At 40.9% G+C, this 14,639-nt stretch overlaps 3 protein-coding genes and 1 long non-coding RNA gene across 4 annotated transcripts; 3 read left to right on the forward strand and 1 right to left on the reverse strand.

The window, feature by feature from the left end:
* The first annotated feature begins 553 nt into the window (after positions 1-553).
* On the forward strand, positions 554-4,441 carry pon3.1 (paraoxonase 3, tandem duplicate 1). Its single transcript, XM_034552954.1, has 9 exons — positions 554-732; positions 873-943; positions 1,031-1,086; positions 1,537-1,708; positions 2,139-2,265; positions 2,451-2,654; positions 2,743-2,824; positions 3,456-3,584; positions 3,754-4,441. The coding sequence occupies exons 1-9, from the start codon at positions 656-658 to the stop codon at positions 3,913-3,915; spliced, it is 1,080 nt and encodes a 359-aa protein (XP_034408845.1). The 5' UTR covers positions 554-655; the 3' UTR covers positions 3,916-4,441.
* A 511-nt stretch (positions 4,442-4,952) lies between these two features.
* LOC117745008 (serum paraoxonase/arylesterase 2-like) lies at positions 4,953-8,918 on the forward strand. The gene is made up of 9 exons (XM_034552955.1): positions 4,953-5,061; positions 5,284-5,351; positions 5,548-5,603; positions 5,816-5,981; positions 6,673-6,796; positions 6,893-7,093; positions 7,212-7,293; positions 7,600-7,728; positions 8,734-8,918. Exons 1-9 carry the CDS (start codon positions 4,979-4,981, stop codon positions 8,893-8,895), a joined length of 1,071 nt encoding a protein of 356 aa, XP_034408846.1. The 5' UTR covers positions 4,953-4,978; the 3' UTR covers positions 8,896-8,918.
* Positions 7,432-13,147, reverse strand: LOC117745005 (potassium channel subfamily K member 5-like). Its single transcript, XM_034552953.1, has 5 exons — positions 11,529-13,147; positions 10,927-11,038; positions 10,165-10,331; positions 9,883-10,051; positions 7,432-9,762 (listed from the first exon to the last, which is right to left on the reverse strand). Exons 1-5 carry the CDS (start codon positions 11,712-11,714, stop codon positions 9,089-9,091), a joined length of 1,308 nt encoding a protein of 435 aa, XP_034408844.1. The 5' UTR covers positions 11,715-13,147; the 3' UTR covers positions 7,432-9,088.
* On the forward strand, positions 11,002-11,737 carry LOC117745011. The gene is made up of 2 exons (XR_004611192.1): positions 11,002-11,374; positions 11,521-11,737. It is a non-coding gene; the product is annotated as an uncharacterized LOC117745011 (long non-coding RNA).
* Positions 13,148-14,639: the final 1,492 nt, after the last annotated feature.

The raw sequence follows: 14,639 nt of genomic DNA on the forward strand, positions 1-14,639 counted from the left end.
CTCTGTTGGAAAAATTAAGGCTTTCACAAACCAGGCAGTGAGCAAAAGTTAAAACAACTCCTGCCTGATGACGCTGTACACGTAAACGGGCCCAAGGTCAAGAGGTCAAGTCAGTTGTGTTCTAACTCCGCCGTTAAAGTCCACTAACGTTCACTTCGGACGTAGCATCGTGAATACGCGTAGTAGCTCCAACCAGTCGGAATCATGCTGCATTCAGGCATTTCTCATATATTGGAAATCACAGACACTAAATACTTTTCGCGTTCAATAGCTTTTGGTGGGACTCACTAATGTCGAAGGATTCCCATACCGGCCTATGTTGTGACGCAGATGCAAGATGAAAAGAGGGGGAAAACGCATCAGGTCTATCGGGTAGAAAGCCAACGGTGTAAATGGCAAGACGCCGTTGTAAGTAATTTGAGTAGGTGTGTATGCACCAAATGCAAGATCGCAAAGTTCATCAAAATCGGTAACTACGAAAGAAACGGTGAAGTAAAGCTGTGTTTACATATTTCCGATAGTTTTGAAGGCAGCATCAGCTGCGACACGCCTCGGCTTCAGTAGCGCGCAGTCGTCTGGTAGAGCCAGCCCAACCACCGCAGACAAACAAAGTCGGGCAGTAGTCTCGAGGCACTTTTTAAATAACTTTTCCAAAATGGGAAAAGTAGCCTTCATCTCCCTCGTCATTGCTGTCTTGTCGGCGCTGCTCGGAGAGAGAGTTGTAAACTTGAGGTAAAATAGGAGGCAACTCCGTCAATCCCCAAACGACACGGCGTTGTTGGGGCGTTTGTTCTTGACTTTATTTTTTAGTGCAACACCGTTTTATTCTGACCACCTGTCCTAATTTAACGTCTGTGTAAAACACATTGCAGGAGAAGGACCTTCGCTTCAAGGGAGCTGGTCCAAAATCACCTCCCCAACTGTGTGGAACTCAAAAATCTCGGCAAGTAACGCCAGAAGAAACAAATCGAGATTAACATTAACGTCAACATTAAAATAATCTGTGCGACTGTCGTGACTTTACTTCCAGATTTCGGCTCAGAAGATATCACGATCCTTGGAGACGGACTTGCCTTCATCAGCACTGTAAGTATTTTGAGTTGTAAACCAGCTGCTGGACATATACGCCTCTTGGGATAATATAAAATCATAGAAGTGAGTTTTTTGTCATTTAAGGCACCCTTATGGCCAGACTCCTGTGGGACCTCACCTAACATTGCCCCATATAATAAAGAAAACGTTACTCTTGTGTTCGACATTCATTTTATTGTTATAAGATATGCTAAACATAACCTCAAATAATGTTTCTAATACTACCTGTGACCTCCCCAATGAAAAAAAAGTCAATACATTTGCTAACAACTTGAAAACTGCATGGATTTCAAGGTTAGTTGGTTTATCTGTATTTGACAGAACACTGGCAGAAAAAAAGACTGTTACTTAAGTACTGTATGTGACCTAAGGCCTGATCTTTTCCAACCTGCAACTTTTTATCGGTTCAGCATAAGTAAGTGTTTTTGTTACAATTATCTCCAGGGTTTGAGGTATCCTGGAATGCCATCATCTCATGGCTCGGATATCATAGGAAAGATCTACACCCTTGATATGAAAGACCCTCGGATGAAACCAGTTGAGCTGCGCATGCCAAGAAACTTTGATCTGGAGTCATTCAACCCTCACGGCATCAGCGTATACATCGATCCAAGTGGTAAAAGCACTCATTGTTTGGGTGTGGCTGCACACAAGTCTCTAAAAGATAGCACCGTAGGGGCAAATACCCTCGTCTTAGGCCTATATACCGCTTTTTTTCAATTTGATCCAGATTAAAAAGCATTTATATTTATCAACAGACCTAAATTAAAGGGAAATTCAACCACAAAATGGTTATTTGTATATCAACTACTCATCCTGTGTCCTCCTTGATTTCTTGACGCAAACTTAGTTTTTCTCACAGGTCTCCACAGAGAGCGGAGAATCCCTATCGTCACTTTGATCATTCTCTTTTTTTTAAATTGAAGTCATGTATGTCCCTCTACTACTCTCACACACACACACACGCACACCCCCCCCCCCCCCCCCCACACACACACACACACACACACTTGTTACTTTACAATGCTTTCTCTGTTTCTTGTCAGATGACGCAATATACCTGTTTGTCGTCAATCATCCTCAACACAAAAGCCAAATAGAGCTGTTCAAATTTGTTGACGACGACCACTCACTGGTGCACCTGAAAACCATAAAACATGAACTTCTGTACAGGTACAGTATGGTGACGTTTCAATTGTTCCTACCACGGACTACACATGTAACAACTTGATGTCGTCAATGTGCATTGTAAACCATCCCAAGTTATACCATGGTTATTCAAAAACCATATGCACATTGTGATTAATAATGTAATTATTGTACATAATAATGTTGCACTTCTGATTTTGTCTTTCCAGTGTAAACGATATTGTGGTCGTGGGAGTGGATAGCTTCTATGCCACCAATGATCAATACTTTACCAATGACATCTTCAAAAGTTTGGTGGAGCTTTTTCTGGCTCAGCCTTGGTCTAATGTTGTGTACTACAGTCCTGAGGAAGTCAAAGTGGTCTCTGAAGGATATTACTTTGCAAATGGCATCAATATCTCTCCAGACAATAAGTAAGTATTATATGCAGGGCTATGTGTGCGGTTATTCATACTTCAAAAGTCCTCATTTCTTACTTGTAATGTTCTTTCTCATCTATAGGCATATATATGTGGTAGATCTATTAGACCACAATGTGCATGTACTGGAGCGGAAAGAAGACAATGCATTGGTTTCAATGAAGGTAAATAAGTTAATGTTAACTTTCAGCAATAAGAAAGTGCACATTTCTTATAGCATATGTAAAGAATCTGTGTTTCCACTGATGAATGATTATGCTTCAATTCTTTAATTCTTTAATAATTAATCATGTTCTGCTTTTGTTATTATCATACTAATATTAGAACATACTATTTAAGACTAGTGGGCTAGGAAGTATCAGGGTATTATTCATCATGATATTATTTTTTAAATATTAACATGACGGCAGGTCTACCGATGCAGAATGAAATGTCAAATAATAACGCTTCCAGCGTTATTTGAGTATTTCTTGTTTTGCATACCTTTTTACTGTTAGCTTTTACACGACTATGCAATGAAGGCATCTGAGTATGCCAGATGTAAAAGTGGCTACTGTAAAACAACAGTTACTTCTTTACAGGTGGTAAATAGTTCCATTAATTTTATTTCAAAATCTATACTTTGAAATAAATATCATAGTGGGCACAAGTAGCAAGTCTTCTTCATGTAATGTAGTTTAATGTCTTGCAAAACTAATATACACCGATGCCAAAGGAATAAGTACAAGATCAAGTCATGCTAGAAGTAAAGTGGCCGTGATGCTTGTTTCATCATCTCCTTGTCTGTGACATCAGACTGTGGCTGTGGGGTCACTCTGTGACAACGTTGAAGTGGACCCTGAAACCGGTGACCTGTGGTTAGGCTGTCACCCTAATGCATGGAAACTGTTCATGTCAGACCCCAAAGACCCTCCTGGATCCGAGGTTTGTCTGTTCTCTTTTACCAGTTAGTACGTTTTGTGAGAGGCCTGACGACATTACAATAACAGACAAAACACAAAGTATATTGAGCTGTATCTGCAATGTTCTGGCTATTCACACGTATTCATCTTGTTTATAATTCTTTTATTTCTCATGGCTGTTCTTTCTTCAGGTCATCCAAATCCAGAACGTTCATTCTGATAAGCCAGTGGTGACTCAGGTGTACGCTGACGACGGCCACGTGATCATCGGCTCCTCTGTGGCAGCTACCTACGGGGGGAAGTTGCTCATTGGCACTGTGTACCATAAAGCCCTGTGCTGTGATTTGAAGTAGACGACTACTGCTTGACACATTACTGACCTCTTTGCAAAGCTCTTAATCAGTCAAGGAAATGATCATTTGAATGATGATAGACATGGATATTACAGCACTGGTTTTAGGGGGAAACGCTGATAACGGACCCCAAAAAGTGCCTGGAAATCCAAAAGGAGGAGCTGGAGGAAGATTGATGAATTGTGTTTACATGATTTAACCGTAATGAGCCCTGGGTACAACCTTCTTGTATACAGTCTGTGGGTACAACGGCGTATTTGAAAGTGGTCTTAAACACAAGTTATTGAACCAGATACTTGAACTGCTGTGAAGTAAGTACTTGCAAAACAGAATATTTTCAACCAAACATTCATATATATTTTGTTTTGCTGCGTCTCGTGAAAATTATATTTTTCATTGGTCACCTGAATATTGTAAATCTCTACATATTATTTGTATTGAACTGAGTGTTTTCATTGCTTTTGTGACATTTGTTTTATGTATTTACATTTAACTAAAACAATAAAGAGTCTTGATTCAACTGTAATTTGTCTTGTGGTTCAATAATTGTGCACTAAAAATAATTGCTGTAACATATCCTGTCGGCATGACAACTTCAAAAAATATGTGCAATTGTGGTAATTGTAACTTTTTACCCCGATCTAAACGTCTTTCGGACTCTTTCCTCACAAGATGAGGTAATTGGGTCAAAACAGCTTCCGTGATCAAATTAAATGTTTGACTAATACATCTGTGTAATATTATGTGTTTTAATGCTCCATCTTTAAACCTTAATGGCCATTCTTACACTGGGTTACCTCATATTTATCATCACATTGCTATAAATTGGGGCTAATTCCCTCGGGCAAAGTCTTCAGGAATGCAGATTTACGGAAAGTGTTCATAAAGGGGCTCAACACGTCTGCGTGAGCCCTCAGACACTGGATGGTTTTGACAGAACCAAACCCTCACGGCCTCCACGGGAGCGCGCCTCAAAGTCCGTGAGTCCACGAGGGCGGAGATTGGAATTGGGCCTTGGAGCGGCTCTGAAAGTCTTTCTGTTTGGCCTTTTACCTTCCTGAACATGGCTGCCATGAAGAAAATACTAGTTGCTGCTGTTATTGCTGCCATCGCAGCTTTCATTGGACACCGATTTATGAAACTAAAGTAAGTGTGTTTTGTTAAATATGGCGGTATACAGAGGTTTAGGTGTAATGCTTCTCAATGTTGACAGTTAACTTTAGAGTAAGTAAAATATGGGATGCATGAAGGAAACATGTTTACAAGTGTATCAGTAAGCTCTGCTCACGTTAATGACTGTAAACTGGTAGACTTTCAGGTTCCGTTTGGTTTTCCTGTGAAAAATGTCCTATTTAATTTGCTCTGCAGAGAAATGTCCCTTGCCTCCAGAGAAGTGACTGTGAAACACCTCAACTGTCATTATTTAAAGAATATTGGTAGGCATTCTTAACTTTATGTTCATGCCATTGCCAATTTTGAGATTTACAATGTCAAAAATGTTATTTGTCTTCATGTGATCACACATGAAGAGTTTGAAGTCCAGTTGACTGACAAGTAGGTCAAGTGTCAGCAGTGCTAGGGGGGTAAAACTACAGAAGTGAAAAGTGTAACATGTTATTTTGTTTTGTACAGAATATGGAGCAGAGGATATCACAATTCTAAGAGACGGCCTGGCCTTTCTAAGCACAGTATGTTATTCACACTTATCACAGCGGCAGGAATCTTAACCCCTGCATCATTGCAGTTTCGTGAAATAACACTACGTAAATCTAATATATGTAAAATGACGGGTCAACCCGTTTAAATTAGTTGTGATTACTAATTCAGTAAGTATTGACCTCCTCAAGCATATAATGATTGATATGCACCAACATCTAACACGCAGTGTTTTCTGCTTCAGGGGTTAAAGTTTCCTGGACTGCCTTGGTTCTCTGAAGAACCAGGAAAGATGTATGTTATGGATCTGCTTCACCCGAGGCCAACTCCAATGGAGCTGCACATCAAAGGAGAGCTGGACCTCAGCTCTTTCAACCCACATGGCATTAGTGCATACGTCGATGAGGCGGGTAAAGTATAAATCAGATGCAACATCTCAACGATAGAACAAAGAAAATATGTGCTTGATTTGATAAAACAGATTATTTTTTCGCTCTTCTTTTCGCTTTAGCGTTCAAACAATGAACATTAATCTCTAAAGAGTGTTTTAGTGTTTATACTTCAACATTGGAAACAAAAGTCTTCATCCAAATGATGCAAGAAACAAAACAACATTAGACGAATACAATTCAGGCATTGTGGTTGATAGGATGATCACTCATCTAGTGCATTCCAATTGAAGTGAGTCTCTGCTGCTTTCTGTGTTCTGGTGAACAACAATAAAGGCAAACTGTTTTAGTTTATAACAAGCCAGTTAATTAGAGAGTAAGGAACAGAAAGGGAATCCAGCAGGTACAACCACAGGTTTCCCTGGTTGACTCACGCAACAAAGCCCTGCAGATACATTTCTTTCTAATTGTCATAGAGCAGATTAGTGAGTCAACCTCAAGTGCTTTCTAGTTTCTAATTTACTGGTGAAGATTAAGGATTAAAACTTGCAATAGTGTGACAGTTATACCAATACACTGGCCAAACACTGACATAATTGTTTCTATTGTTATATATTGATATTCAAACATGTTCGGACACAAAGGTACATGATTTTGATATGCCAAAGGTAAAAGTGGAGAATAATGACAACACATTGCTGTTTGTTGACAGATGATGTGTACCTGTTTGTTGTCAATCACCCTCAGCACAAAAGCCAAGTGGAGATCTTTAATTTTGTTCAGGGGAAGAACACACTTGTACACCTAAAAACTATTACCCACCCTTTACTCCACAGGTATGTACGACTGTATAATAAACCCTTGACGGCATCACATATTTTACATTTGACAATCTCTTTATGATTTTTTATCTCATTCATCGTGTCTTTCAGTGTCAATGACATTGTTGCAGTCGGCGTAGAGAGCTTCTATGCCACCAATTCTCAATCTTTTCCCAATGATGTGCTCAACTTTCTGACTACCTTGCTGGGTCTCCCCTGGTGTGATGTGGTCTACTACAGTCCAAAGGAAGTGAGGGTGGTGGCCGATGGCTTTCTATCCGCAAATGGCATCAACATATCCCCTGACAAACGGTTATTCTCCATTCATTTCAAATTCTGTTTTTTTTAACCTGAATGTGTTTCCCAGCAATATGTTTCCATTGCAAAGCTAAAATAATAAAACAGGAATGTTTTTTTTATTTTATTACAGGTATATTTATGTTTCAGATATCATGGGCCATTTGATCGACATTTATGAAAGAAAAGAAGGAGAGCAATTAATGCACCTTAAGGTAATACAGTGTTTTCTTATTTTCTACCCGTAGCCAAAAATACTAATGTATTAAATGAGTGGTTTGACATTTTATTAATGATGCTTATTTTCTTTCAATCTTCTCATTAAACTCTCTGCAAGAAATGAATACAGCGTGTTTCCCAAAATGTCAAATAATGTATTTCAACAATACCATTACTTTTCTTTTTTTTTGCAAATTAATTCTAAAAAACAAACTTATTTGTTCATGCTTTATTCAACACTTTGTTTCTTCTAGAGGACGGAATATAATGATCCGTTTACTGTATGTAATGTTTCCCACCAGTCTGTAGCTGTTGGGTCCCTCTGTGATAACATTGAGGTGGACCACAAGACGGGGGACTTATGGCTGGGTTGTCACCCAAATGCCATGAAGTTGTCAATGTATGACCCTGAAGATCCACCCGGCTCCGAAGTTAGTGTTTTGTCTTTGTTTCAGCGTTGTTATTTATGTTTAGAATAGAATACGTCTCTATTGTCCACTAGGGTGAACATTTGTCTTCGGTTCACCAAGAATGAGAAACAAACGTATGAAGCAGGTGAGCAGCTCATAAAGCACGAAGACAACGTCACATTACACATAAACAACGTTCAATATCTGTGGCTTAAATCTGAAGGACTTCACATTTGCAGCTGCCAGAGGCGCTTTAAAGAGAATGTGATTTATCTGCCAGGATCACATAGAAAAGGAGTAGAGCGGATTTACATGATCGTTTGACTAGAGCAAAAGAAAATGGCGATTGTTGTGAGCTGTAATGGTGACAACACAGGTCAGTGGAGCCGTAAAGGGTCAATGCAGCTCGCCTGGAGCATGGCATTACTAGCAAGCTAGCTAACTAGCCAGCTAACTAGCCAGCTATGAGCTAGTTCATTTCACCATGCTTTAATGCTACACTGGTTCCAGAAAAGGAACAAAACAAAGTGTTCACTCTTCTGGTGATAAGAAATGAACTTCCCTACCAATAACACAAGTGTGTGTGGATAAAGCTTTAAATGTGACTCATTTGCTCTCTCTGCTGTGTAACGTCACAACGCCACTGCTGCTTCTAGTCACTCTGACTACCCGGCTCCTTTGATTTTAATGACCGTTCTTCTCCTATTCTATTTTAAAAAAAGGCTTTTTGGGGTTTTCTTACCAATGACGCAAGCCTAGAAAGTTCATTCTTTGATCGACAGTTCAGGTTGTCTGACCCACCGAATGTCGACTGTAGAGGTTTTAAGTCTCCTCCCCTTTCACTATCTGTGCTGTGTGTTGTGCAAGGGCACATTCTTTGCTTAGCAGCGCCCAAGACGATTGTGAAAAGAAATAGCGAAGGCTGACACAGAGCTGTGGAAATAGGTCTGGCTATGCGAGACTACAGTTAAGGTGACCGTACCAGGCAGGAAGGTGACCTGATCATTTTAATCCTGTTTCCTCCAGGTCCTCCGGATCAAGAACATTCACTCAGATCAGCCGGTAGTGAGCCAGGAGTACGTTGATAACGGCCATGTGCTCATGGCCTCCACTGTAGCAGCTCCCTATGAGGGAAAGTTACTAATTGGCTCTGTTTTCCACAAAGCCCTGTTTTGTGATTTGAAATAATCTGTGTAATCTGTATCTCACAACATGATTTGGATTGATATGGGATAGAAATAATAAAATATTGTTTCCCCCCTATAGACACCAGCTCATTGTGTGTATGTCATTATAAAGCAGGACACCGTCTAACATTTATTTACTATCATTTCTACAAAATGTTTGTTTTCTAGATACATAACAGCATCTATAAAATCTTTTATCCTTTTTCATCTTTATCCATCGACAAATTGTTCTCTCCTACCTTGGCTATCGTAAACCTAGACCCTCCACCACCACGATGCTGTACACTTTCCTTCTCCGTGGCATCTTTTTTAGATACAGTGAATACGATACCATGAGTTTCTGAATCAAGTGGACAACCGTCCTTGTTCTCCTCATTATCCGTCCTCGCAAATTCAGGGCCTTTGTTGCTTTCTTGTATTATAGGACACAACTCGCGTTCGTCTTCGTCCACGACAAAAACTTCACTGATGCTCATCATGCGTCTGTGCCGAGGCGAGTGATTCAGGGTCTGGATGTTGGTGGCCAGGATGTCGCTGCAGCTCTTCGAGCGGTTTATGTTGGCTGCAGGATTTATTGTGTGGGCTCCAATCTCCTTGATGACAGTGCTGTAGTCTTCCTCCTTCCGTGATAGGAAGTTGAAGATGTCGATAACGGACGCCCTTCCTTGTGGGTTGTGCTTCTCTTCTACAGACTGAGGTTCCTCGTCGAGCTTGTGCCTGTGTCTTCTTTTCTTTAGCACCTTGTGAGCTTCCACGACCATGTGGACATTCCAGCTGAAGAACAGAGACAGCCAGGCCAGGCCCATGTAGATCCACAACTCTGCAAACACCCTGTAGAGTGTGGGGTAGTCCATGTTTGGATTTACACCTGAAACGAGAGTCGATGCACCTGTGTGACTTTTATAACAAAGAACCGAACAAAACAGACTCACAAATAACCTCAGAGAAACATGAACTCTCTGAAATAACTTGCATGAATTAAACCTACCTGCCACATAATCTCCAAAACCAACTGTTGTGAGCGTGATGAAGGAGAAGTAAAGGCCCTCCAGGTAGCTCCATCCTTCTATAGACATGAAAACAAATGGAGGGATCACCAGGTGCACCAACAGCCCCCATAACAGGAACAAGGCTGTACAGGTTAACTGGACCTTTTTCTGACAGAACGGAGAAAAGAAACGCATAACATGTCAAAAGAACTTGATGGAGCTGCCTTTTTTGATACAGTATTCAGACAAACACTAACTCCAGCTTTCAGTCAGATTCTTACCACTGAAACGCCTTTACGAATCAGAACCTGGGACAGACGTTTGGCCCGGTCTCCAAAGAATGAGCCCAGCTTGCTTATCCACACCAGACACAGGGGGATCCCACAGAGACCATACAGGATGCAGAACACACGGCCACCTTTGGTCTTGGGAGCAACATTACCATAACCTAGAGATTACAAGAGGAAATATGAAGGCACAACTCTCAAGAGATATACTCCTTTATAAAGGTTTATGCAATGCAAATTAGTGGCTTAATTCAATAAGTCATTCATCAATCCTTTATGGGTGTGAAATAAAGCAAAAAGGATAGCATTTTGGTTGCCAGGTTGAAAGAAAACATGGCTATTGAGTATCATCTTCTAGTCATGCTTTGTTATTTATTTTGCAGGAAGATATATTTGTTTGATCACTTGCAAAAACATAATGTCAAAAGCCATTAATTCACAATGGCAGATTCCCCTAATTGTTCTTTAAAAAACAATAACAACATTGTAAGCCAGATTTAAGTCATTTATTACTCATGACCAGCGGTTTCAAAATGATTTCAAGACAACAACAAAAAACACTTTTTTTGTTTTGGTTCTTGATGATTATAAAGCATTCATAGGTTATTCATCTTATAATATTATTAATAGTTCTGTCTTTGCTTAATGCATTCATGAAATGACTACAACAGCACTCTCACAGACAAAACAAAAGTACAAGTAAACAAATAAGGTCGACATGAAATGTGTGTCGAACACTGTCGATGTCATACAAACCTATGGTGGTGACAATGGTGGCAGCAAAGATGACAGAGTTGGCCCAGTCCCACGAGTTACGGTGTTTGTCTCCAGTGATGGTCACACCTCGGCCAGCAGCCTTGGACACTATCTGGGACGCCAATTACAAACTTATTGCAAAACGTTTATTATCGCTTATTTTGAACATCATGATCATCACAACCCCATATGAAGCCGTGTGTGCGCGGACACACCTTGCCCAAACATGCACATATTTGCGGTGGAGGGAGACAGGCTCCTTCACGCTCGGCTCACCGCACTTATAAAGTTTCACTCGCGACTGCTCGAAACTATTCTGCGATCGAACCAACACGGAGACTTCAACAAAAGAGCATTTTAGTTCTTTTATTGTTGGATAATTCCGTTCCGCCAGATTGGTGGTTGTGAATCAGGAAAAGCCGGTTGTGTGTTGGCCCGACATGTAAAGGTGACGAGTTTCCCTTTTTTGACGCTTTCATCGCGTTGCCAACAAACAGTCCATCCTTTGTCGGTCAATCCCACGGAAAGTTACATGTCAGGGTAAATGGACAACGTGTTTCTAACAGTGTTTGTGTCTGTCATAACCAAAAACAGGTTCATACCTCCAACATCTCGGCCAGACCTTCCTCTGTTAAGCAGGCATGTTTCGTCAAAAAGGTTTCCTTCTCTTGGATGTATTCGTCTCTGGCCGATCTCCAGTTTGGCTCTTCGAGAAGTTGGAATATTGCGGCACCGATCGATAGGTAGAAAATAATACACGAAGTTAAAAAAGGACCTGTATCCGCCATATTAAAGTCATAACTTCAATCCGTGGCCGAGTTGCGTGTATTCCTTTGAGTGGTTATCCTTCCTGTGCGGCTTTCTTCCTGGTAAACATAATATGGGGTTGCCACGCTGCTCTCACTGAGGACTGATACACACTCAGCTCCATTGTTCAATACAACAGTTCATCAGGCGCTGTGTTATGAATAAGCACATGATTATCCTACATGATAAAAAAAAAAAAGAGTTAAGATAGACAAACACATGTATAGTCTCACAAAACTATATATATTTTTTAAACTATTTTTAAAAAACCTCTGTGGTTGATGGTATTAAATTGTCTCTGTGGATGCAACATCGACATATGAGCAGGTGTATATGAAATAAATAGCTATACGTTTATCTGTGTCCTTTCTTTCATTATGGCAGGATACCTGCATGAAACAATTATTAAAAACATGCGCCAGGGGGCAACGTGTGTTCAGTAACCACACGCTCGTGTTGAGGAAGAACTGCATGGCGTGTGTCTGTGTGACAGTTGCTCTTATCTTCATCCAGAAGGTTGAAGTCATATGTGTAAAGCTTTAGCACACTGGGTGGATCCTGGCTGCTCAGCACGATAATGGAGGAGGTTTTCTTCAGTGTGAGAAGTATAATGCATGTGAGAATGGAATGGAATTATATTGGCACTGCTATCTATCCATCTTATCTATCTATCTATCTCTCTATCTATCTAAAGAAAGAAAGAAAGAACATGGGCAACAAAGACACATGCACTAATGTGATGGAATACACATTTAAGTCCAGATATATTTGGATAACTAACTTGGATAGTGCGAAAACAGGCCACTGGGTTTGAGGTAACACAGATGTTGACAGATGTTCCCAGATGTTCCGGCTGTAGCAGCTGCTTTGGAAGCGTGCTTTGCCTTTGGGTAATTCTCACTGTTTTTTGAGAGAGATACTCAAAGTCAGATGGAGCCATAGAGCCATAGATAGACAAAGAGATGTGTGCACTTATTTACTTGATGGGAATCACGGGTGGAAAGCTTTGGTAAGTCCAAAGCATTTACAATGTACTTTTCAATGATCCCATTTACACATGTTTTAACATGTGAAAGACACTCTTCTTGGAACAATATTGTGGGTGTGATATACACTCCACCCCACAAAAAAATGACCTTGTTAAAAATATGTTTTAATTACAGTGGAACAATACTATTACATGTATCCCTTTATTTTAATAGTAACTATACTATGTAATCTAACAAGGAAGTAACAGGAACATGAAGCAACCAATCAATGGCATCACTTGTTAATCCTTGGTTCATATGTATTCAGGAGCTACTTGGTACAGTAACAGCATATGTTGTGTTGCTTGGCGACTTTAAATAGATCTACTCGGTGGCAAAGTGTTTCCTAAAAATAAATAATAACAGTAGTCTTTAACTGCAACTCGACCTCCATACAAGCACACCCACACAACAGCGCCCCCGTGTGGAGCCACCCCTAAAGTGTGGTTCAGATACAGGGGGCAGTGACTGTGACTTTGCTGATATCACTGGCAGTTGTTGAACTAATACTTAATCTCTGACCACACATTCCTCTGAGGCCCAGAAACCGCGTATTTAATCAAGTAAATACAGCAGAATAACTGCACCTGTTTTCCACTGAGGGGACATTTTGATAAGGAATCCTTTGTGCCAAGATTATATTCCTCTTTAAGTGCATACCAAGCTGTGTTGGGGCCGTTTGGATTACTTCATCTACAGTGATCCAGGAACTAGTCTGCACCTGAGTCCCCTGTAAAGGTAAACAGAAATGCAATGGCATGTGTAAGTATAATGTAATCTCTGGCTACTAGTATATGATTACTTTAAAGTAATGAGGACTTTCATAGTAGGCCAGAATGTATGCAAATAGACTCCTGTGCATTTTTGAGGTACTTGTACTTTACTTGAGTATTCCCTTTGTGTGCCACTCTCTACACCCAGTCCAGAGGGGGGATACATATATGTTAAGATTTACTTATGTGACCTTTAGTTGCAACATTATGAACATGCATCAATGATTATAATACATAATAATGTTGGCCTTATATAACAGCCGATACATTATTACGCAATTGTGTTTTGTGCATAATGAGTACTTTAGTTGCCTACTTTCGGTATATGTTGATCCCACCTCGGATCTCCACCATCACCGCTAAGTGCTTCGTCATTGCAGCTGCGACACCGCCTCTCAGTGGAAAGCTCGGGCGAGCGAGCCTCCAACTTGGACTCCCAACACCGGACTCATGGCAGCCCGCTGAAGGTGGAGGAAACTCACAGAAGAGGCAGCGGTCCGCTCGGGTAGGACTCGCCTTCTCACCCGCTTGTCGTTGCGTTGACATTTGTCTTCGTTTTCCAGTGTGTGTGTGCGCGCGCGGCGGTTCGTCCAGAGTTCACGGCTCCGTATTTAGAGGCATTACGTCAAACCCGACGAGGTCAAGAAACGTCTGTTTCCGTGAGCCGAGCTGCTGCACAATAACAACCGGCTGCGGTCCGTCGAGGGCCGGCTGACAGTGAACACAAGTGGCCGCCTCCGGTTCGTTGTGAGGTGGCCCTCGCGAGCCGAGAGACTTTGGCGACAAATACTTTTTCATGATGACAAACAAGACAACGCACTCACAGGTGAACAGGGGTGTCCGACAGGAAGTGAGTGCGTGTCATGTGTTTATCATGCTGACAACAGTAGTAACGTTAGTCATCTAGTAGTGGACCACCAGTGTGAACAGAAGTACTTATTACAGGAACAACTGTAACCTGGCTGCATGCTTCTGGGTGTTATACTTTTAAACTGCTATTCATCAGCTGTGTGATACCTTCACAACATATGTAATATGCCCCCTTTTCATTATTTGTGTAAACTTTCTATTAGGCCTATATGTCATGTCACATAGTTGAAGTAAG

This window comes from Cyclopterus lumpus, chromosome 16, assembly GCF_009769545.1.
Source record: "Cyclopterus lumpus isolate fCycLum1 chromosome 16, fCycLum1.pri, whole genome shotgun sequence".
NCBI classification, from domain to species: Eukaryota; Metazoa; Chordata; class Actinopteri; order Perciformes; family Cyclopteridae; genus Cyclopterus; species Cyclopterus lumpus.